Source organism: Cryptosporidium ubiquitum (assembly GCF_001865345.1).
Source record: "Cryptosporidium ubiquitum isolate 39726 chromosome Unknown contig_20, whole genome shotgun sequence".
Taxonomy (NCBI): domain Eukaryota; phylum Apicomplexa; class Conoidasida; order Eucoccidiorida; family Cryptosporidiidae; genus Cryptosporidium; species Cryptosporidium ubiquitum.
The window spans coordinates 537,835-559,326 of NW_021639828.1; the positions used below are offsets into that span (position 1 = coordinate 537,835).

General features: G+C 28.2%; 9 protein-coding genes across 9 annotated transcripts; 4 read left to right on the forward strand and 5 right to left on the reverse strand.

Annotated features, from left to right (window-relative positions):
• Window positions 1–339: 339 nt before the first annotated feature.
• On the reverse strand, window positions 340–1,314 carry cubi_01551 (uncharacterized protein; the record flags this gene model as incomplete). Its single annotated transcript, XM_029018563.1, has 1 exon — window positions 340–1,314. The coding sequence occupies one exon, from the start codon at window positions 1,312–1,314 to the stop codon at window positions 340–342; it is 975 nt and encodes a 324-aa protein (XP_028873790.1).
• Window positions 1,315–5,167: 3,853 nt separating this feature from the next.
• cubi_01552 (uncharacterized protein) lies at window positions 5,168–6,592 on the forward strand (the record flags this gene model as incomplete). Its single annotated transcript, XM_029018564.1, has 1 exon — window positions 5,168–6,592. One exon carries the CDS (start codon window positions 5,168–5,170, stop codon window positions 6,590–6,592), a length of 1,425 nt encoding a protein of 474 aa, XP_028873791.1.
• A 1,033-nt stretch (window positions 6,593–7,625) lies between these two features.
• Window positions 7,626–8,669, reverse strand: cubi_01553 (BRX1P nucleolar protein; the record flags this gene model as incomplete). The annotated part of the gene is made up of 1 exon (XM_029018565.1): window positions 7,626–8,669. One exon carries the CDS (start codon window positions 8,667–8,669, stop codon window positions 7,626–7,628), a length of 1,044 nt encoding a protein of 347 aa, XP_028873792.1.
• Window positions 8,670–9,589: 920 nt separating this feature from the next.
• Window positions 9,590–10,114, forward strand: cubi_01554 (uncharacterized protein; the record flags this gene model as incomplete). The annotated part of the gene is made up of 2 exons (XM_029018566.1): window positions 9,590–9,593; window positions 9,855–10,114. The coding sequence occupies 2 exons, from the start codon at window positions 9,590–9,592 to the stop codon at window positions 10,112–10,114; spliced, it is 264 nt and encodes an 87-aa protein (XP_028873793.1).
• A 227-nt stretch (window positions 10,115–10,341) lies between these two features.
• Window positions 10,342–11,124, forward strand: cubi_01555 (uncharacterized protein; the record flags this gene model as incomplete). Its single annotated transcript, XM_029018567.1, has 1 exon — window positions 10,342–11,124. One exon carries the CDS (start codon window positions 10,342–10,344, stop codon window positions 11,122–11,124), a length of 783 nt encoding a protein of 260 aa, XP_028873794.1.
• Window positions 11,125–11,275: 151 nt separating this feature from the next.
• Window positions 11,276–11,650, reverse strand: cubi_01556 (uncharacterized protein; the record flags this gene model as incomplete). Its single annotated transcript, XM_029018568.1, has 1 exon — window positions 11,276–11,650. One exon carries the CDS (start codon window positions 11,648–11,650, stop codon window positions 11,276–11,278), a length of 375 nt encoding a protein of 124 aa, XP_028873795.1.
• Window positions 11,651–12,097: 447 nt separating this feature from the next.
• On the forward strand, window positions 12,098–13,655 carry cubi_01557 (DNA primase small subunit; the record flags this gene model as incomplete). The annotated part of the gene is made up of 3 exons (XM_029018569.1): window positions 12,098–12,188; window positions 12,342–12,377; window positions 12,484–13,655. 3 exons carry the CDS (start codon window positions 12,098–12,100, stop codon window positions 13,653–13,655), a joined length of 1,299 nt encoding a protein of 432 aa, XP_028873796.1.
• Window positions 13,656–13,733: 78 nt separating this feature from the next.
• Window positions 13,734–17,101, reverse strand: cubi_01558 (BMS1 like GTPase; the record flags this gene model as incomplete). The annotated part of the gene is made up of 2 exons (XM_029018570.1): window positions 13,734–16,928; window positions 16,988–17,101. 2 exons carry the CDS (start codon window positions 17,099–17,101, stop codon window positions 13,734–13,736), a joined length of 3,309 nt encoding a protein of 1,102 aa, XP_028873797.1.
• Window positions 17,102–17,642: 541 nt separating this feature from the next.
• On the reverse strand, window positions 17,643–20,369 carry cubi_01559 (vacuolar proton translocating ATPase; the record flags this gene model as incomplete). The annotated part of the gene is made up of 1 exon (XM_029018571.1): window positions 17,643–20,369. One exon carries the CDS (start codon window positions 20,367–20,369, stop codon window positions 17,643–17,645), a length of 2,727 nt encoding a protein of 908 aa, XP_028873798.1.
• Between the last annotated feature and the right edge of the window lie 1,123 nt (window positions 20,370–21,492).

The following is a 21,492-nucleotide window of genomic DNA, read 5'->3' on the forward strand; positions in this document are numbered from 1 at the left end:
ATCTAATTCTAGTTTATACTTTCTCCTATCTCTTCTGGTATTACTTATGACCAGCACTATTTATGGCAATGATAATAAACATTGCTAAAAAAAAAGAGACATCATGTAATAGCCATTATAAGTAATATTACAGTGTCAATAATGGTCATTTAAGTCGCTTTGAATGCAAGTGGTATACAAACTTTTTATCAAAGTACTTTTTTTAATGAAAAAAATACTTCTAAAAATATATGTATACTCAATCTGTTAAGTCACTTCTTATGATATATTAAATAAATCTTTTAACCTTTATTTGTCATTATAATTGGATCTTAAACACATCAATATGTAATATACCCTTTATAGAGTTAAAATGTCATGAACAGCTGAAATCTCTTCAATAATCATAGATTTTTCAATTTTATCATTATTACCATCATTTAAAGATGCTAATAAGAACTTTTCTTGTTTCAAACCCTGATGGCCATACATCAGCAGATTAGACTCAGAAAAATCACGTTCTTTGGTTTGATAATCACTAATACAGTTGCGCCTTCTTACATTAGTAAAATTACTATTACTACTACACCCAGTTTCATAAGAAGAAATGATTGAAGAAGTAGAGTTGGTTGAAGAACACACGTACAAACCATAATTAGTCTGATTATCATGTTCTTTCTTAATTCCAATATGTTTAAAGTATTCAAGAGAAAAGATTGCACTTTCATCATCAATAACAATCTCTGGTTGATCATCATTTTCATCTTTATCTGAAGGGGTTGTTGTAGATAAGACATCTCTAATAAACTCAAAACCAATGCCACCTCCTTGACCATTTATAACAGAATTACGATTTTTTGTTTGAGATTTCCGTGAGACTCCAAAGTCACTCCTATTACTTACATTGTTATGAGTTAAAGTCTGATAAGTTGTAAGTCTTTCATACAATCCAAAACTATAGTCACTCTTATCATCAAACTCAACCAAATTATTTAGGTAATTATTATCATTTAATATATCTCTGAGTACCTTTTTTTTGTGTATTAATAAAAGCTCTGGCCTCTCAAAGAATAAACTAGAATTATCATCATGTAGTGAGTGATTATTGCAGTTATTATTTCCATTACTCATACCACCATTATTAGTGTTGCTTGCATAACCTTGTAGCAATGAATCTCCATCCAATAGACTGTTTCTTCTGTTCTTTCCATCTCTACTTAAATGATAATATTCAATGGCTCTCATCAAACTAATAGGAATGTACAAAACAGATCCAACCACTCCAACCCCCAAAAAATACACTCCAATGCAAAAAGCAGATGCAGGATCTATCATCTTTTTTATGATTTTATATATAAAAATAGATCAAGGCTTCTAGATGCAGATTATACTTAGCTGGTTTAGTCCGAGTTGAGTTAAATAAGTTAAAGTTGAGCCAAGACAATAGTAGAAAAAAATTGTATTGTAAACCAAATTAACCACTTGGTAACTTTATTCAATATTATTTCTTTTTATTTATGTTTGAATTCTTAAGAGGAAGTAAAAAACCGTTGATTTATATATGTATTTGTAAGATAAATTTTGTTACTTCTTAGTAAACCTGATTAAATAAGTTATACAATATATCTATATTTAATCTCGGTACTTTTTTCTTTTGTTGCTCTTATCTCTCGTCTTTATTTTTAATATTTGATTTTTGTCAAACAAATATGGTTAATCACTCAGTGTGATTTTGCTTCAACAGCCCTGAGATTATTATTATTATCACTTTTTATTGAATATAAACAATCTTGCTCCCGAAAAAAAAACCAGTAATTATTTCATTGCATTCTTATATATATTTAACTATTTTGCATCAGAAAGTAGATTTGAGATGATTCTTTGCAATATTTTCGGGATATAAAGATTTTATCGATAATAATTTGGTATAATCTCAAGTGTTTTTAGTTTGAGTTTGGATTTGATTTTTCAAATATATATAAATGTTTAGAAAACAAATTATCCACTTTTTTGGCTTCCTCTATTGTTTAAAATAATAGAGGAGAATTCAGGATTATTTACGGCGAATTATCTGACTTATTTTCTTCTATTTCTTTTTATTATTATTCGGTCATAATACCAGTACTACTTTGTTTTAATTAATTGTATCTTCAAACTCATGTATAGATTCCAACTGTATATATTTATATTTATTTGTTTACTTATATTTAAATATATAAATGAAAATATATCTACATAAGAGATCTCCTTATTAATAGCTGTTTCTTAGAATTAGTTTTTTTTTTTTTATTAACCTGATAATATATTAATTTTTAATATAAAATTATTGATGTAAATCTCTTGATTTTATTTAAAACCATACACAATTATCACCTTTTATGACTTATTTTTTTTAGTATAATTGCATAAATTCAATGTATATAAATTTTTTTTTACTGTTTTATTATTAGTAACTCTCGATTTAAATCAAAAAAAAAAAAAATCTTGATCGTTTACATTAATTTAACGGTTATTCACAATTTGATTCCTTTTTTTGTAATAAAACTCTGCTTATTATTTAGTTTGAACTCGGGTTTATCTCATATATACATATATACATAAATATATATATATATATGTATATATTATACATATATAATATGCATATATGCAGTGTATCTTTACATTTATATATACATTTATTTTAATAAACTTGAATTTTCTGAATGCTTTCTATTTAAAATGTGTACATATAAATATATATTTTATATATATATATTTATATATTTATTTTTTTCCATACAAATATGTAAGCAAAATTTTTGTCCAAAAGTCTTTAAGTCTACAAAAAAAAAGAATCTTGTTTTTTTCCTTTTTAAACCAATCCTTAAATTGTTTACATTTATATACAAATTACAATAAGTGGCTCCAGTATTAATTTATTTTTTCATCAATTTTAATTTGAAGATGATGCTTTGATTTGCTTTTCTTCCGTCGTTTAACTGTAACTATTTCTTAATCACAAATTTTTTTTTTTCAAAGGAATTTTCATAAATAATGTAATTATAAATATATATATATATATATATTTATATTTATTTATTTATTCGTTTATTTAATTATTTTCAACCTATTTCATATGTACTTTACCTTTGGTTTTTTATTAAACTTTATCTTGGTTCATGTATTATTAAGTAATAATAATATTTAATATTGATATTATTTTATCAATTATTGCTTTGTATTAAATTTTACCATTCAATTTGAACTTTATATTGTATATTTCAGTTTTATTAAATATAATATAATATATACTATTTACATATATATATTTTAAAGTACAATTTTTAATATATATATATATAAATTATATATTATATTATATATTTTATTAGTTACATATATTATACTATTTGTCCGATTTTCGTACTAAATTTACTGATATATTGCCAGTTTTATTATTCGTAAATACATATAGTTTATATGCAAATAATATGTATTACATTTATAATGAATATATATATATATATTTGTCGTTTTTTTTTATTAACAAATTTTTTTATACCATATACTCATTTATTTGCTCTTATATTACTTTCATATTATCATGTAATTATTTATATTTTCTATTTCACCACCAAATTATTAACCCGCACAACGTAGCCCCGTCTTGTCTCGCCGCCTGTAATCTTTTATATTAATATTTTAAACGAAATAATAGTAAAAAGAAACGAAATGATTTTCTTTTGGAGAAAAATAATTGAAATGAATAGATATTATTTATTCGACTTCTTTTTTAAATTAAATTGATCACTTTACCAGAGACTTTGTTGATAGTTGCACAGTGAGATTTGTTTGTGAAAAGATGTCTTTTATTGTGTGTTTTGTAGTTGTGTAATTACCTCTTTTTTTTCACTCTTGTCTATGATGGACAATATTAACTGTGTTAATGTATGAAATATTAGACAATAAGTTTTTTCCTCTATATTTGATTATTTCTGTTAAAAATCAGTTGATTAATATCCAATCTTATATGACAAGAATTTTTTTCGCTTTTTTTTTCAAATGTTAAAATTTTTTTTCACCTCGTATTTATATGATTTGTTAATTTTAACAAATTTTGTATTATAAATCTTTTTAAGATGAATTACCTATTCACTCTCACCAAATTATTTGAATTGCATTATTTAAATTAAATTACTCCGTTTTATAAACTTTTTATTCTATTGCTTTATACATGCAGCTATTCTTCTTTTTCCCTCTCTTACCCCTCTCACCCACTGTAAAATTTATCATTGCATTTATTTTATGCATGTATGTATGTGGACATGTACCGGTATTTAATTATGAATTAGAGTGCATGTAAATACATGTAACTACGTAATTTAATCAATACTATACAAAATTTCAATTAAAAAAAAAAACTATTTAAGAAAAAAATACAAAGTAACAAGAATATTAAAAACAATAATTTTTTGTGTTTAACTAACAACCACTATCAATTATTTTTAAAATTTAATGAGATGACTAAGAAAGAATAAATAGATTAATTTACGATCACTCATGTTTTTGTAATCTTCTGTTAAAGAATTAAAATAATTAAATTAGAATATTTAATTGCCGCCTAAAATGATAACCTAATAACCGCATAACTAATGGTACAGAAAATGAGATAGGTAGATAAAGGCGGGAAGCTAATAAGTAATATATTTTAAAACATTTGAAAATAAGTAAAAAATAATACTAATATAAAATAATGCATGAAAGTGTCAAAAATAGACTGAATACTTTAAAAGTAGAGGAAAAAAAAAAAATTTGTTATTTTACACATATATATATATACATATATGTATTTTTTAACACAATATTTACTTATTTTAAAGAAAAAAATATTGAGAATTAAGTAAAAATAAATTTTTGCAAAAAAGTCATTTTTAATGTTAAAATTTTTAAGTTTTAATCAAATCATTTTTAATTTATTTTAATTTGGTTTTAATTTTAATTTAAGAGATTGTTTAATTCAATAAAGAGTTTTTAATCAGTCAAAAGTGAAATAAAAACAAAAATCACCTAAATATTAATATTCACGGTATTTTTTAAAGCTTAAAAGTATAATTATAACTTTTAAAATATTGAAAATCTTGGTAAATTATTTATTTATTTATTAACAAAACTTCGGTAATTTAAGGTTTTGGTTATCCAAAAAACTATGTCATCAGAAAATAAAGGAATGTTGTTCTGTTTGGGATGTATTTCAGTAATACCTGGTATGAAAAGCCAATTGGTTAATAGTATGTCGTTTCATCCGCCAATTATTAAGGGTTATAAATACACTAAAAGTGGTGACTCAATTGTGTTATTTGATTATCATAGAAAAAAATATATCAGTTTGAATGAGATGAAAAAGAATCTTATTAATATTGATCCAGGAAGATGCCGCATTCAAGTAAAGTTTACTTCAGTGAATTCTATTGATATGTTTTACTATAAAAATCCTGCAGCAAAACTTACAATCATATATTCTCATTCAAATGCAACGGATATAGGATATTTATTTGGACATTTATTTGATTTTTCTCATAAAGCTCAGGTTAATATAATTAGTTATGAATATAATGGATATGGTCAATCTAAACAAAAAACTTCTGAAGAATCTCTCTACGACAATATTAAAACTATTGTCAACTATTCTGTTAATAATCTAAAGTTACCTGCATCTAGTTTAATACTTTATGGACAGTCTATTGGTTCTGCTCCTACTGTACATTTTGCTTCTACTTATAATTCTATTAATATTGGAGGTATAATCATCCATTCTGGTATTAAAAGTGCAGTTTCTGTAATATGTAATAATACTAATAGTAAGTCGTTGCCATGGTATGATGCATTCAAAAATTTAGAGAAAATACAAAAAGTTAAATGTCCTGTATTTGTAATTCATGGTACTGCTGATACTATTATTCCATTTAATCATGGTGAAATGCTTTACAAACTTTCTCCTAATAAATATACACCTTGGTATGTAAATGGAGCTAATCACTGTAATATTGAACTTAACTGGAGAGGCGAACTTATTTCAAAAGTTAAACAATTTATTGATTACATTTCTCCAAAACCAAAAATTATCTCCTCTAAGTCTTGCCCTAATCACCATATTGTCTCAATATCTAGAATTTCTACTTTATCTAGTCAAGGATTTGAGAATTTATGCCATGATATAGAAGATGAGGATGAGGATGAGGATGAGGATCAAGATGAAGATATTCATTATGATTACGCTGAATGTGATATTGCAAATCAAGATTACGATTATAATCAAAAAAATTATTATCCTCAAGAGGAATCATGTTTTATACCAGAAAGCCATACCAGAAACTATTTAGACCATAATAATACCACCAAATCTTCTAGTAAGTATTTTAACAATCAAACTTCTCAAAAAGAGAAAGTCATAGTTCACTCAAATATCTCACAACCAAACACTTTATCTCATTCTAATAAATACTTCACTCAAACATCAAGTGGTAGTTCTCATAATCTTGGAAATAATTACCAACTCCCTAACCATGTTATATATGGTGTATCTATTTATGAAGATAATTCTAGTTTATTTAGAAACAACAGTAATGGTTAGAAACCTTGAAACTTAATTCAGGTTTTTGGATTTTGATTCAATATATATATTTATATAATTTAGACATTTTACAGAAATATTTTATTCTAGTTTCATTCATATTTATTTTTTTAAGTAATTATTTATGTTATTCTTTTTTCTTATTCTAATTTATCTACTATGTTTCTCTATCTTAACATTTATCATTATATACTATTCACAATAAAAAGGCTCAAACTTAAGTAAAAAAAAGAGAACAAAGAATGAAACAAAAGTAAAATTACCAAGCAAATCAAGTGTAAGCCCCATTCTGTTGTATCCTACTTGAGAAGATACCAGTCGCTATTAACTTAATGATCACAATTTACACTCATAAAATAATGAGACTGTCAGTATCAATTACATCAGATCCCATAGTGAAAGAGACCCCTCACTATAACATCAGTATCACTTTCTTCATCCATCCATAAAGGTTGGGAAAAAAGGTACTTCATATCAAAGAATCCAAATAAGTAAAGATACTCCAAATTAATGACTTTCCTCTAGATAAGTAAAGAAATAATGGTGAAAACCATACAATTCCCTACTCTCACATGGGGACTTTCCCTATAGTTTATATGTATTAGAATATAAATTCTAATAGACAACCAACTTAAAGTTAGTCGTGTATGTCTACTACACTGCGACTCATTGACAGCCTGGATTGTTTTGTTTTTATTTACACTAAGATCTATTAAATAGTAATATTATAAACTTAGTATATAAAATATGATCTTTGTTACTGCTTATTATTTAATCAATTTTTAAAAGACTTCTTCCGAAGTTTAATTGCTATCATTGAATATAAGTTATATATGATTTTGGTAATATGTAATAATACTGATAGTGACAATGAAGGTTTTTCCAATTATGTGTGTCTGTCTATTGAGAAAATTATTCCAGTTATTAAACATATTAATAATGAAATAGTAACTATTTTGAATTGAAAAACATTACATTAGCTTGTATATTTGCTCCATTAAATGATTATTCTCTTTTAATAAAAATCTAATCATTAATCAAGAAAATCATCAACATTATCACTCCTTAAAATCTGCATCTTCTTCTCGGGAACATTCATTAAGCTTGAATCCAATTCATCCTCATAATCAGATCTCTTCTGTTTACTTTGTACTCTTTGCAAATATGTTGAAGAGTATCCCTGTTTAATAATATTTCTAAGTAAAGTGGGAGATTTATAATCGGGATTCCTATATAAAACCTGACCAGAAAATGTACCATCTAATATAAGTATGGGTTCTAATACAAATCTAGGACCAATCTCAACTAATACCTGCTTATCAACATTGTTATGGTCTTTTTCTGTTGTGGGAGTAATTTGATAGTGTCTGAACCAAATCTTACCATCTAAAAAATTAAAACTAATAACATGGTCATGGAATGGCTTACTTTTTGGATGATATCTCGGAGTACCAAACACCTGTATAAACAAATCTTTAATTAACTTTAATGGTAGCTTCATATGTTTCTGTTCATCACCAAAATTAATATTATAAACATAATTGTCAGATTCAAAGGCAGAATCAAAAGATAATAAAGGCCTTGAACCTAAGAGTGAATTTCCCGCAAGTCTTAGTTCACCTAATGTATGTATATTTAAGATTTGGAACTTTATGCTAGGACCGTTTGGACATTTTGCTACCCACATATATAGCTCCTCGTGTCTTCTTGCCTCTAATAATATTATATTATTACATGAGCGTAATTCACTCATTTCAGAAATCTCAGAAAAGGGTTGTTTTTTCTCCCATTTAACTTCAGATTTATGATGAGGTAGTAATTTTTTAATGTCTTCCATCAAATGACGATGTCTAAAGTTAATTCCTCTGGTGGACAATACTAATACTCTCTGTTTATTTTTCCATCTAGATTCTTTGTTAAGGTACTCTGCACCCTTCATCATATATGGGTCACTATTACCAAGTGTATTACTTCCCTCTATATCCATCTTTACTTCATTATCTTCATGTTCTGTAGTAATTGACATTTTTGTTGGTGATGGCTTGGTAGTGGTGGTATTCTTATCTCTAGAACGCATTTCAATGCAATATATATAATATATATATTATATTAAAAATGTTTAGTTTAAATTTCCATTACAATTTGATTAAGTATCAAATCTTAGGTACATATATGTAATTGTAAAGGGTCAATTTTACCCTGTGAAAAGCTTTGAGTCCAATTGTTTACCTTTATAAGCTTTCTCTACCTGTTTTTTTCTTCAATAATAAATTTTACCAGTAAATTGACATAAAAGTACCTTTCCTTAAAAAAAAAACCTTTGACCTTAAATCCTCTTTAAAAAAAGTCAACTTGATAAAATTAAAAGAATCAAAGATTTAAATCAGTACATTTACTAGAATTGATTTCTTTTAAATGTTTGGCACCCCTTTGAGACTAACCCAATAATGATATTTCTGTCTGTCCAAATTATTTCTGAATCAGTTATTTAATTAATTTAAAAGTAATATCTATACGTATTTCTTAATATTCTAATTATATTTCTATTAATCAATTATAAAGCCTTGGCAAAAGTTAATTAAAATAAAAGAAATAAAATACTGGCAGGTATTCAGTTATATTTGTTATTTGTCGTTACTAATATATATGTAATTATCGTTTTCCGGGGAAGGCGGGTTTTTATTTCAGGCGCCAATATCGTGGGGATTATTATATTTTATAATATATATTTTTAATTTGGAAATAAATTGTACTAGAAAAAAAAAAAATTACATGGAAATATAAAAAAATAAAAAATTGGAATTGAGATTTTATTTTTATTAATTTTAACGATAAAATTAACACCTCAAACAGGTGAGATAAATACAGATTTTCCAAGCGTCATTTTATGTAATTATTTTTTTTTAATTATCTTGTTTAAAATTTGAGCAGGCTCATTTTATTTTTCACTTAAGAAGCGAATATAAAGATTTAAAAAAATTTAAATAAAACTAAATAATGGGTTAGTTGAATATAATACTATTATTTAATAGAAAATAATCTAATTTGTTTAAAATAATCGTTAACTATCACAAAAAAAAAATTTAATAATTCTAAAAAGACGCTCAAGATAATCAATTCTTTAGGAGTAAACCGAGCACAAAAGTCCACCACCCACCAGGTGGTGCATCCTCCTTAGGACTTGGATTCAGTGAGTTTAAATTTATATTTTTCTAACAATTATTAATAATATTCCGTAAAATTTACTCAAACAAAAATTTAGGCTCTTTTTCAGATTCGTACAGTTCTTCAGATACATGTAACAAAGAAACAAGTAATAAGCAGAATACACTTTCAAATGTAAACAATGATAATTTTAATGTTGAAAATGACAGTGTCAATGCAAACCAAAAAAATTTGGAAAGTAGTGAAGTAAACAATACTACCAATAACTTTGTAATTAAAGCTTCTTCTGAGAACTTTAAAACTAATGTTAGAGTGCATAATCCTCCTGGTGGAAAATCTACATTCTCGTTATATTAAGTGCATGTATTGTGCCGCGCGCGGGACATCCCTAATGGCAGTATTAATGTCAATATGTGCTATTTTAGTTTAGATACTAAGAGGTATAAAAAAACGGGATTAAGAGGGGGAAAATCGAAGCAATAATCTAATATCTCATTTTGTCTTTTTCCTCTTTTTTATAAAGTATTATGTATTGATAAAGAGAAGAGATCATTTCTTGATAATTTGATTGATAATTGATTCGAATGATATCAATCTTTAGAAGAGCATCAGAAATAATACTAACTAGTTTCTTGAGTATATTTCCAATAGATCATGTGGCAATCATATTGGATGGGAATAGGAGGTTTGCAAAAGTAATGGGAATATCACAATTGGAAGGACATAGACAAGGTGCATTTTTGATTAAGAAAATATTACCTTTATTTATAAAGCTAAGAGTAAAATATCTTTCAATGTTTGTTTTTTCAATAGAGAATTTTTCTAGAGATCAAGAAAATGTTAACAATACGTTTAGTGTAATTAAAGATTATATTTTAAGTGAGGGAAATTGGTTAAATGAAGAAAATTCCAAAGTTGTGATTTCCGGAAAAATTGAAATGCTTCCAAAAGACCTAATGGATGTTTTAAAGGATTTAGAATTTAAGACAAGAAAAAATACGGGGATTGTTCTTAATATTTGTTGTGCTTATTCTTGGACTTCAGAATTAGAAATGGCATCTAAAAAATACCTTGAAAGCTTTACAACTATTCAAAAAGATTGTCTTGTAAATACTAATGCTAACTCTGAAAACCAAATTCAAGATTTAACTCTTACGGATGAAAAATTTAAATCATTTATATATAATTCTGAGATCCCATTTCCCAATATACTAATAAGAACTTCAGGTGAAACAAGACTTTCTGATTTCTTAATTTACCAGCTTTGCCACAATACTAGAATATATTTTGTTAAAACCCTTTGGCCCCAGATAAACAATTTAAAGATACTTATAATTATTTTGCACTATGTTATTTTCTACTTATAGACATATATATATATATATATCTCAAATTAGCTATAGTAATATATCTTATATTTGTTCAAGAACTATAGTGATTGTGATTATTATTTTAAAAACATCTAATTTGGTCTATTAGTAATAAGTTCAAAGTTGAAAAGAAACTCATTTTTCTTTTTTATAAGTATTCTATTTGATCACTTTTATTCTTTTTATACTCTTCGTCATCTATCTGTAGTTTTGATTCATTTATTAAGTCTTCTCTATTTAATTGTTTAAATCTATTCTCAATTAATTCAATGATCTCTTTCTTACGTTTAATTATTCTTTCGTTCTCGTCAATTGCATCCAATATATCCTCATCATCCTTATATTCTTCCATTATTCTATTGGATTCTGCTAGCTTATTTGCAAAGTCAATAATCTCGCTATATATTTCCTTCAAAACTGTAGCGTCTAATTCACCTATATTTGAAAGTCCATCCTTATTAATATGATTCCAATTCACTTTTTTCCCAACTTCTGAATTCGTAGATGCATATATCTCTACCATTTCTTCACACAGCTACTATCTATATTTCTAAGTCTATATTATAATCCGTAATATACCTCCTTATTTTATGATTACCTGCTCAGTTTGAAGTTTCAACTAAAGGAAAACCAATTAGAATAACTCAAAAAAAAACAATATCAAAAAAAATTACAGATTTATTCCTGAAAAAAGAAAAATACAATTGTGTATTTTAATATTCGGTACCCGTTTTGGCGCCATAACTACACATATAGTTAAGATCACAAATTTGTGAGGTATTATAGACTGAACAAATAAATAATAGTATTATACCTTCTCTCTATTCATTTAACATACTAAAGTGTAAATATTTGTGAGAATACTTGTTTAAAGTGTACTTTTATAGTTGTTAAACAGAAGAAATAACACAACAGTATATATTTGTATAAATAAATTTGTTAAAAACTCATAGATACATTCTTAATTAAAATGATACTTGAGAATACCTCTGATAAAGATGAAGCTTTATTATTTACTGATGACAGCTTTATTGACAAAGCTGACTTGAAATTTTTTTACAGTAAGTTTATATTCTTAAATTAGTAGCCTTTAAATAATAGCAAGGAGTTCAAATTAAAGGAAAAAATTCAAGAAGAGAAAAAAAGGCTACTTTACCATTAAAATGACTATAATTTACATTATCTAGATAAAATATACCCTTTTGGTATATTAGGAAAATGGCTTTCATACTGCACTGGAGCTCAAGGAGGTAAGCTTACAGAGTCAAGAGGTGTATTAAGCAGCTTCTAAGTTGGTTTTGCATCCTTTAAAGAAAAAACTGTAACAAATAACCTTATTCTTATTTTTTCCTTAAGTAGATACTGCAAGGAATAACTTAATTCAAAATAGGGAGTTTTCTATGACCATTAAATCTGAGATAGATCAGGATGAAATATACCTCAGATGGCAAAACTTTAAGACAATTGACCAACTAAAGCAAGAGATTGTAGCAAGAACTCCACATAAATTTGATATTGGAGCAATTTACAATATTCCCATATCTGAGAAAGAAATCACACCTATTAAATTTAAGCCTGTCCAAAGAGAGTTAGTGTTTGACATTGATATGAATGACTATGATGATATTCGAACGTGCTGCCAAGAAAAAACTGTCTGTGAGAAGTGCTGGCTTTATGTAACTGTAGCAATTCGTCTTATAGATACGTCTTTAAGACAAGACTTTGGTTTCAAACATATACTTTGGCTATATTCTGGAAGAAGAGGGGTTCATTGCTGGGTTTGTGATACTAAAGCCAGACTTTTACCCTCTGAAGCAAGAACTGCTATAATTGACTACTTAACTCTGATCACAGGTAATGAAAATAGAAAGAAGAAGGTGAATTTAAAGACTCCAAGTAATCAAAATGGGGCAAAGTCACATCCATTTATAGACAGGTGCTTCAACATATGTATGCAATACTTCCTCCAAATACTGGAAAATCAACAATTGTTTGATCACAAATCTATCCATATTAACAAAGTCTTAAACCATCTTTCTGAAGATACTAAAGTACATCAAACAATTCAAAATTGGATCCAAAAAACACCAGATTTCACTTGTCTTGAATTCTGGGACTTTCTTTCAAATACTTTGCAAAATTCCTCTGATAGATCACATCATACTCTTTTTAAAGAAATTGTATTTGCTTACAGCTATCCAAGATTGGATATTAATGTCAGTAAAGATCTTGGACACCTTTTAAAAGCCCCTTTTTGCATTCATCACTCTACTGGTAGACTATGTATTCCCATTGATATAAGTCAAAACTTTAATTTTAATCCAAAAACTGTCCCTACACTAACTAAAATTAGAAATGAGTATGATAACATTAACCAAAAGGACAATAATTCTAATAATGTATCTATGATACCTTCAAGTATTAATAAATACATAAAATATATGGACAATTTTGTTGATAATCTTATTGAAGATATCAAGAAGGAACAAGAAGAATATAACACTATGCTACAATTAATTAATAAGTAGTTAAAGATCTGCTAACTTTTCAAAAAAGAATATTAATATTTTAATACTGAATAGATCGAACCTTTATTGTTTCTAATATTAATCCTTCATCATCAATTTTCTTCTTTGTTTATCCATCTTTACACCCTGTAATGCATATCTTCTCTTCTTTCTCTCGGCATTCTTAGCCTCCCTAATTCTTTCTATTGGCTCTCTTCTCTTCATTTTAATTTCTTTCTTAATTCTCTTCTTTTCAATTCTTTGAGCTGTCCTTTCTTTTTGAATTGTTGATAACCTTTGGAATAAATTAGCCACTCTCTTTTCAAATGTACTCTTTATTACAGCTACCTGGTTCTTATCTTTGATCTTCTTGGACTCATTCTTTGTCTTTGAAGCAAATGGTAATTCTTTCTCTAACTTACTTGGAACTGGTACACTATTAAATCTCTTCTTATCTGGCCTATCCTGCTTGGCTATATACTCAGAATCTGCTTTAATTGCCAAAGGAATGTTTGACTCTTTTCTAAGCTCTGCCTGAGTTTTCATTCTTCTCCATGTTGGTAAATCTATTACTGGATTATAGAATTCTCTAGGAGTCATAGAAACCCATGTTTTACAAAATACAATATCTGATAAAAGTATTTTATCTTCAAAAGTTGCTCTAAACAATCCGTGCGTACTTATAGCTTTTTTAACTTGTCCTCTAATACCACTAACTGTTTGTATCTTTGCTCCAATAAACTTTGAAACTTCTAAATCACTACTGAACATTTTATGGATAAATGCTGTATTTTTATGTATCTTTTTAGGCTCTCCAACCAGTTTTAGTTTCTTAACAATATTACTTTTTGCTTGCATTTCTACAGATACTCCAGTCGCTGCAATTCTAAAGTTACTGGTTCTTTCAGAACTTCTAATTGCTAATATACCAAAATTACATGGTATTATAGGACCATAAGTTGTACAGTAACAGTGCATATGTTCTGGAGTGTACTTTAACATTCTGTACCTAGTTTCATTTCTATCCTCTATTGAATATAGTGGTATTGATTGGAATCTTCTCCAACCAATACTAAATGTTAATACATCATCAGATTTTAAGATTTTTGGATACCAACGGTGTTTCTTGATTCTAATGTTTATATTACCAAAAACTGATTCTCCTGGTAACAATGTACCTAAAATAGTAATTCCTTGACGATTTCTAATCCATTCCTTATCTATATTGTCAATTCTAATACGAACATACTTTCCTATTTTGAAAACTTTACTTCCTTGATCATTCATTGAGTCTTCATTTTCATTCTCTAAATCACTGTTCTGGTAATTATTAAAATCTTCATTTTCACCTTTATCATCGCCAGAAGCTATTTTTTCAAAATTATTAGACCCTCCATTTTGTGTTTCTTCTTCTTCTTCATTATCACTATTATCTATTCCACCAGTAATAAACTTTTCCTGTTTCAAAGTGTAGAACTTGTCTTCAGTCCAATAATTAACTAATTCTCGAATACACTTTGGCTTTGTAGGGTATATATAAACATCATTTATCCTATATGAGTCAAGAATTTCATCATTACAATCCATCTCTGAACCAAATTCATCGTTTTCATCCTCCAAATCATCCTCAAAAAGTTTCTTTTTAGAGTTGGTACTACTTTCCTTATTTTGAGTGATCATTTTATTAAATAATTGTCTAGCCTTGGCGTTCTGACCATAAACCAAGTCTTTTAATGAACAATTAACATTTTTGCTGAATAGGAAGTTATCACTATTCTTGCCTTTTATCTCAGAGTAAGAACTTTGATTATTCATTGCTTCATAATCAGCTTCCATAGAATAATTATTAGACTCTTCATTTTTACCTGCTTCGTGATCTCTCTCAGTTAATATAGAATTCTCCAGGCTAACTTCTGATGATGGAAGTAGTTTTAACGATAAATCACTGACCCTTTTGTTTAAAATAGACTGTGACTTTTGTAACTTTCTCACATATTTCACAGCCTCCGGAAGGTCTTTTTCATCCTCAGAATCAGATTCAGAACATGGGTTTGAATCAAAACTTTGCTTTTGTATGTTATCGTTGTAATATTCGTCATCTTCTTCCTCTTCCCCTTCCTGAAGAGACTTATCAATGTCTTGAATATCCTCATCCTCATCCATACTCTCCTCTTCCTCCTCACTCTGAGTACGGCTTTCTGTCTCTGAATCAGAACCAGAGTCTGAATCGGAATTCCCATCATTGAAAAGAACTTTTCTTCTTGTAAAATTGACAGTATTATCTGGAATATGAATATACATAGAGTTAGAATCAATCTGAACATTTCCTACGTCACAATAAGGAGCATAGATATTCCTTTCTTTACTCTTTAAAACTCTTAAACCTGCATTAGTTCCATTTTTTTTTACAGTAGTTTCTGGTAAAGGACAAGGATCATTAAACTCATCTATATCATTAATGAAATAATCTCCAAGACCTGGAATATGAACATTTTGATTTTTTCTAATCATTCCACCCCTAACAAATCCATAAAAGTAAACACTAGTTTCTGGTTTATTGTATTTAGATGATTTTCTATGGTTTGTTTGATTGTTTTGAACATACTCATCGTCATCATTAATTTCTTCAATTCTTAAAGAAACAATATATGGATGAGAGCTTCTCCAGGACAAATTCTCAAATTTTTGAACTGCAATAAACCTTGATAAATTACGTATTTCAGTTTTGTTGTAGAAACCATTATTAATTCCACTTAAATAAAATAATTTAGCTCCATTATAAATTTCAGTCCAGAATCTATTTTTAAGCTTTTTTTTCGTCTTTCTTAAAGTCTTGTTATCTTCAATTTTATCCAGATGAGTTAAAACACCCAGAACTCTTGGGAAACCATGTACTTGTAATATATTTAAGAATTCAAAAGTCTCCATTTCGAATGAAAAACTAGCATCTATTAATAGTAGTACCAAATCTGCAACCTTTGCAACATCTATCATACCATGCATATCGTTTGGGCACTCAATAAATGTTAAACGACGATTCTTTGATGATACAAGTGTTACAGTTCCATCAATTACATTTAAATTATATTTTGTATAATTTTTTACTAGGGAACGTATTAAAGTTGTTTTTCCTACACCAGGAGGACCTTGTACTGCAACAATATATGGAGGTGTAGATTCATCTTCAACATTACTTTTATCTATCCCTGGTGCTTTCTCTCTTTTCGATGCTATATCAAGGGTTCTTTGCACCCTTCTTTGTACACTTTTAACTCCTCCAGAAAATGTGAAAGCCTAAAATAAAAAAAGTAAGAATTAAATCTCATTAACAAAAAAAATTTGTTGAAGCTTACCTTTGGATTATGTCTTTCTTTCTTATCCAGTCCTTCCTTTTTTAATTTCTTTTTTAATACCTTTCTCTTAGATAGGTGAGTTCGATGAGACTTTTTCCTATCTATTTCCTCCATTTTGATGAGAATAAAAGCTAGACTATATTTTCATTTAAATGCTACTCCTTATTTATCCTTGTTCAGTTTATTCCTTTTTCCACTCAAAATTTTCCTTTCTAATCTTTTTTCTGAATGTCAAATAAAAACACCAAGCCCTACTTGGCGCTCGCCACGTCATTTATTAACAAATGCAGGCGCCTTTAATTTTCTTTTAATACATAAATGCTTGAATTACATGCAAATATAAGAACATTGATACCGGTGTCCGCACTAATTTACACAACTTAATGTGGAAAAATACATGCAGAGTTCATATGAAAAGGAACTAAAAAAACTTAGGAACAATAACAATAAATAATAAAAGCTTATAATTTTCGGTGATTTTTTTTTTAATTAAGAAAAAAAAAATTACGTACTATTTTGGGTTATATACTAAATATTAATACATGTTCTTCATATATCTTTACTGTTAAAAAAAAGTGAGTAGATTCAAAAGAACTCATAAGATTTCAGCAATTTAATAATAAATTGGAATTGTTTCTCCTAAAAGGATAAATTATTAAGATGAGTTTAACAACTCTTCAGTTTCCAAAATAATCCTCATGTGGTTAAGAGGGGCAAAAAGAATACCATCTCCCTTATAAAATTTGTTTTGGAACTCAACCCATTGTAGACGGAGACCATGCAAGAAACATTCCAGTGAGTCCATAACAATCATGATAAATGAAGTGAATGCAAAGAACATGAAGAATAAATTAAATAATTGGACAACTTTTACGATAAGAAGTTTTGAATTTAAAGCCTTCATAATAGTAAACTGGAGAGCGACCAATGCAAGCATATTGTGTGCAAGAGAAAGTGCCCAAAGACGAAGGTATGAAGCAGTGTTAGAAATTGAACCAATAAGAAATTCGACAGTTTCAATAAGCTGATGAATGAAGATTTCGGTTGGATCAGAATGCCCAGATGATTCTTCTTCCTCGTGAGCAATGAGATGGTGATCATCTTCAGAAAGAAGGTTGCTCTTTGACCTACTAATTTTCTTGGAGCCATCGGTGAGGGAGGTGAATCTGCTTGAAACAGAGGAGTATGATGAGAGATGCTGTTGTTTGAGCCTGGACTCTTCCATGCTAGCTTTCTTTTGTTTTCTACTCTTGTAGATAAGATAGAGTGGTTTAGGGAAGAACATCCAAGGTACTGAAATCAATAAGGCCAATGTGATATATCTTTGAACGGTTGGCTGCGATAAGTAAAATCTATCGTTGAGTGGAATATCAGCTCCAAATAAAGAGCTCTGCAAACCAATCAGTGCATTCAAAATTGAAGGTTTGTTGTATCCTTCAATTGGAGTTAACCATTTAAAGAAGATCAAAAAGTTAAGGTATCCAATAAATCCGACCATAAAGATTAATTGAGGAATGAACTCCATGAAAAAGTCAACATAATTTCTAAAATACAAGTTATTAAAACCTTTAAGTATAACACCAAGAGTCATTTGAAAGAAGGCAATAATAACAGAGAATTTCATCTTGAAACTGTTCAAAAATGACATTTCATTGACCGCTCCTTTCCAAACTGGGTCAAACCCAAAAGGATATGGAAAAGAAACTGAAGTGGAGTTGTTATTTGGCAAAAATACATGACTTCCATCAGGTAATTTATCATGAGAAAGAGTATATCTGGACCCAAAGATATCTAAACCAGCAGCAAAGAAATCATTGTAAATCAATCCGCAATAAGTTGCGAAAAATCCCATCATTGTAATCATATATCTACCAGAAACAAGAATTTTCAAATTTTCATCGTTGATCTTTTTAAGCTTTCCGTAATTGAAAACCAAAACCAAACCAATTAAGAAGACTATGAAACCATGCCCTACATCACCATACATAATACCAAAAAGGAATGGGAAAGAGACTAAAGTAAATAAGGCTGGATTAACCTCTTGGTATCTGGGAATACCATAAGAATTAACAAAATCTTGGAATGCAACTGTAAAATCGTTGGTTTTAATATATGTTGGAGGCGTATTGGATATATTTGCCTCATCATCATGAGAGCCACCCTCAGAAATATGAATTCCAGCTGCTCCATGGCCTCCGCTTGACGTATTAGTAAGTAAAAACGCTCCAACATGCTGAGTGCTACTTTCTGCAATCAGAATCTTCCTAATCTTTTCCTCCTCTTCTAAAGGATACCAACAGTCAGCTCTCAACGTAATATCTGATCCTTCAAATAAATTCAATGTTGCGTAGATGGATTTTTCCTTTATACAAAATAGCCTCCACTCCTCTATTAATGAGTTTCCATTATTCGAGTTTACAGGCTGAATTAGAGTCTCGATCTCAAGAGTAATGTATTGTTCATAAGCTTGCAGTGCCTTCTCCTTATCTTGGATTAAAGTATTAAGTTCGTTAATTCTCTGAACAGCGTGCTCATAGCTTGATGGCCAGGGATAAATTGATACATTAAACGCATCGCAAATTCTGCTAATCTTATCATAAACTGCCGAAGTTGTTGCACCTTGGAAGTAAATAACAAAAACTACTTTTTGAACATCCTTGCTTGTTTTTGGGTCTATGATATTTTCAGCAATCGATTGAAAGTGGGTAAATGTGTTACCTCTTGTGGCTCTGAAAAGAGCTCTGGCAAATTTTTCCTGATCTTCATGCTTCACTACTCCAGCAATACTACTGAACATCATGTCTCCAAATCCAGAAACACTGTTCATTCCATCCATAATACTTGGGTTCATTAGAGGTGATGATGGAGTAGGATTTCCTCCTTGTATTCCACCCTCTCCTCTTTCTACCGCATTTGTCATATAAAAGTCTCCATTTGATCTGCCATTGTACATTGAAATTGGAGCAAACGAAAGACTTGCTGCCTTTGCTACTGCACATTCTTCAATTGCCGAACTTTTTTGATTGATTAAATCCGCATTATTATCCCTAAAACTGATAAATTGGCCATATAAACTTTGAAGGGATTCCTCTACTTTATCAAGTTGGTAAACATGATCATGGTCCAAAAAATTCTCATAATTTCCCTTAAATACCTTAACATCTGGAAGTTTTTCAATCTCAGAATATAACACACGAAGAATACGTTCCATCTCATCAATTCTTTGAATATACTTCTTATATTGACGATTCATTGTAATCGAGTTCATATCTACAAACTGCAAATTTACTTCTCTCCCAAGTACATCAATATATTCTCTTGCTCGGTCATTTGGAAGGACGAGAGTCCCATGGGACATGGATTCTGACCTTAAAATACCCATTTTGGTAAAAAAGGATCTTAAAAAAATACCAGCCTGTTTTCTTTGTTTATTTAAATCCTTTTAATTTTCTTTTTTTCAGCGTATTTTTACTTTCCTCCTATTTAGTTGTTATTTCTTTCTGAAATAATTACAAAAATGTGTAATTAAGAGAAAAAATGTTTATTATGTAATCAATCTTTATCTAAGACTTATATTAATAAACTTTCTTCTCAATTGTAATCACATTACATTAAAAGGAGAGCTTCCTTATATTATTACTAATATAAATTAATAATTGAGTAATTTTCCCCTAAATTTTTCTCTTCCTTGCTTTTCTTCCCTTAATAATTATTTATTATTTTTTTCCTTTCGGGAATTATTTAAAACGAACCTCCAAAAATGTATTTACCAGAAAACCATTAATTTTAATATTTTTATTATATATTATTATTTCCATTCAATAACAATATTAATAATTATTTAGAAAAAAAAAAAATTTCTTTTTAATCATTAATATTTAATAGCTGCTTTATTATTATGGCCTCAATTATGTTATTATTATTTGTTTACATGTTACCGCCTAAACTTCAGGCGGCCACTATCCATAAGATATAGTGGCGCAGTCTCACATTTGGCGCCAACGGTGAGATCATGGAAATTATATATATAATAAAAATGATTTGTAAAAATTATACAAATCAGCCAAGTACGAGTTAAAAAAATTCTTAATACGATTTTTACTAAGAAATTTATATATAAAGCTTAATACTACATGTAAATTCATTGTAAATAGATTTGTAGTTAATGTGAATAAATTCAGAAACCATCTGAATTTATTATATAGTGCACAATTTGCATGCAAATTATTTTCATCATTTTAGGAATTAGCCATAAAAAATTTAATATTGCAAGAGGGGAGCCACACAGGTATCGAAAAATGGTAGTAATGTGGTGATTGTAGGCAATTTGCAAAAAAAAGTAGATGAAGGAAGTGAAATATCTAAACTCATGTTTAACTGAATAATATTTTATTTCCTTTATTGATAATTAGTTAAATGTGTAATTTGAGTATATCATTATCTATTAATAAGTAATTAACTATATTGAGAAAATTGCGCGGGCTCTTCTAATACTTAAAATCAAT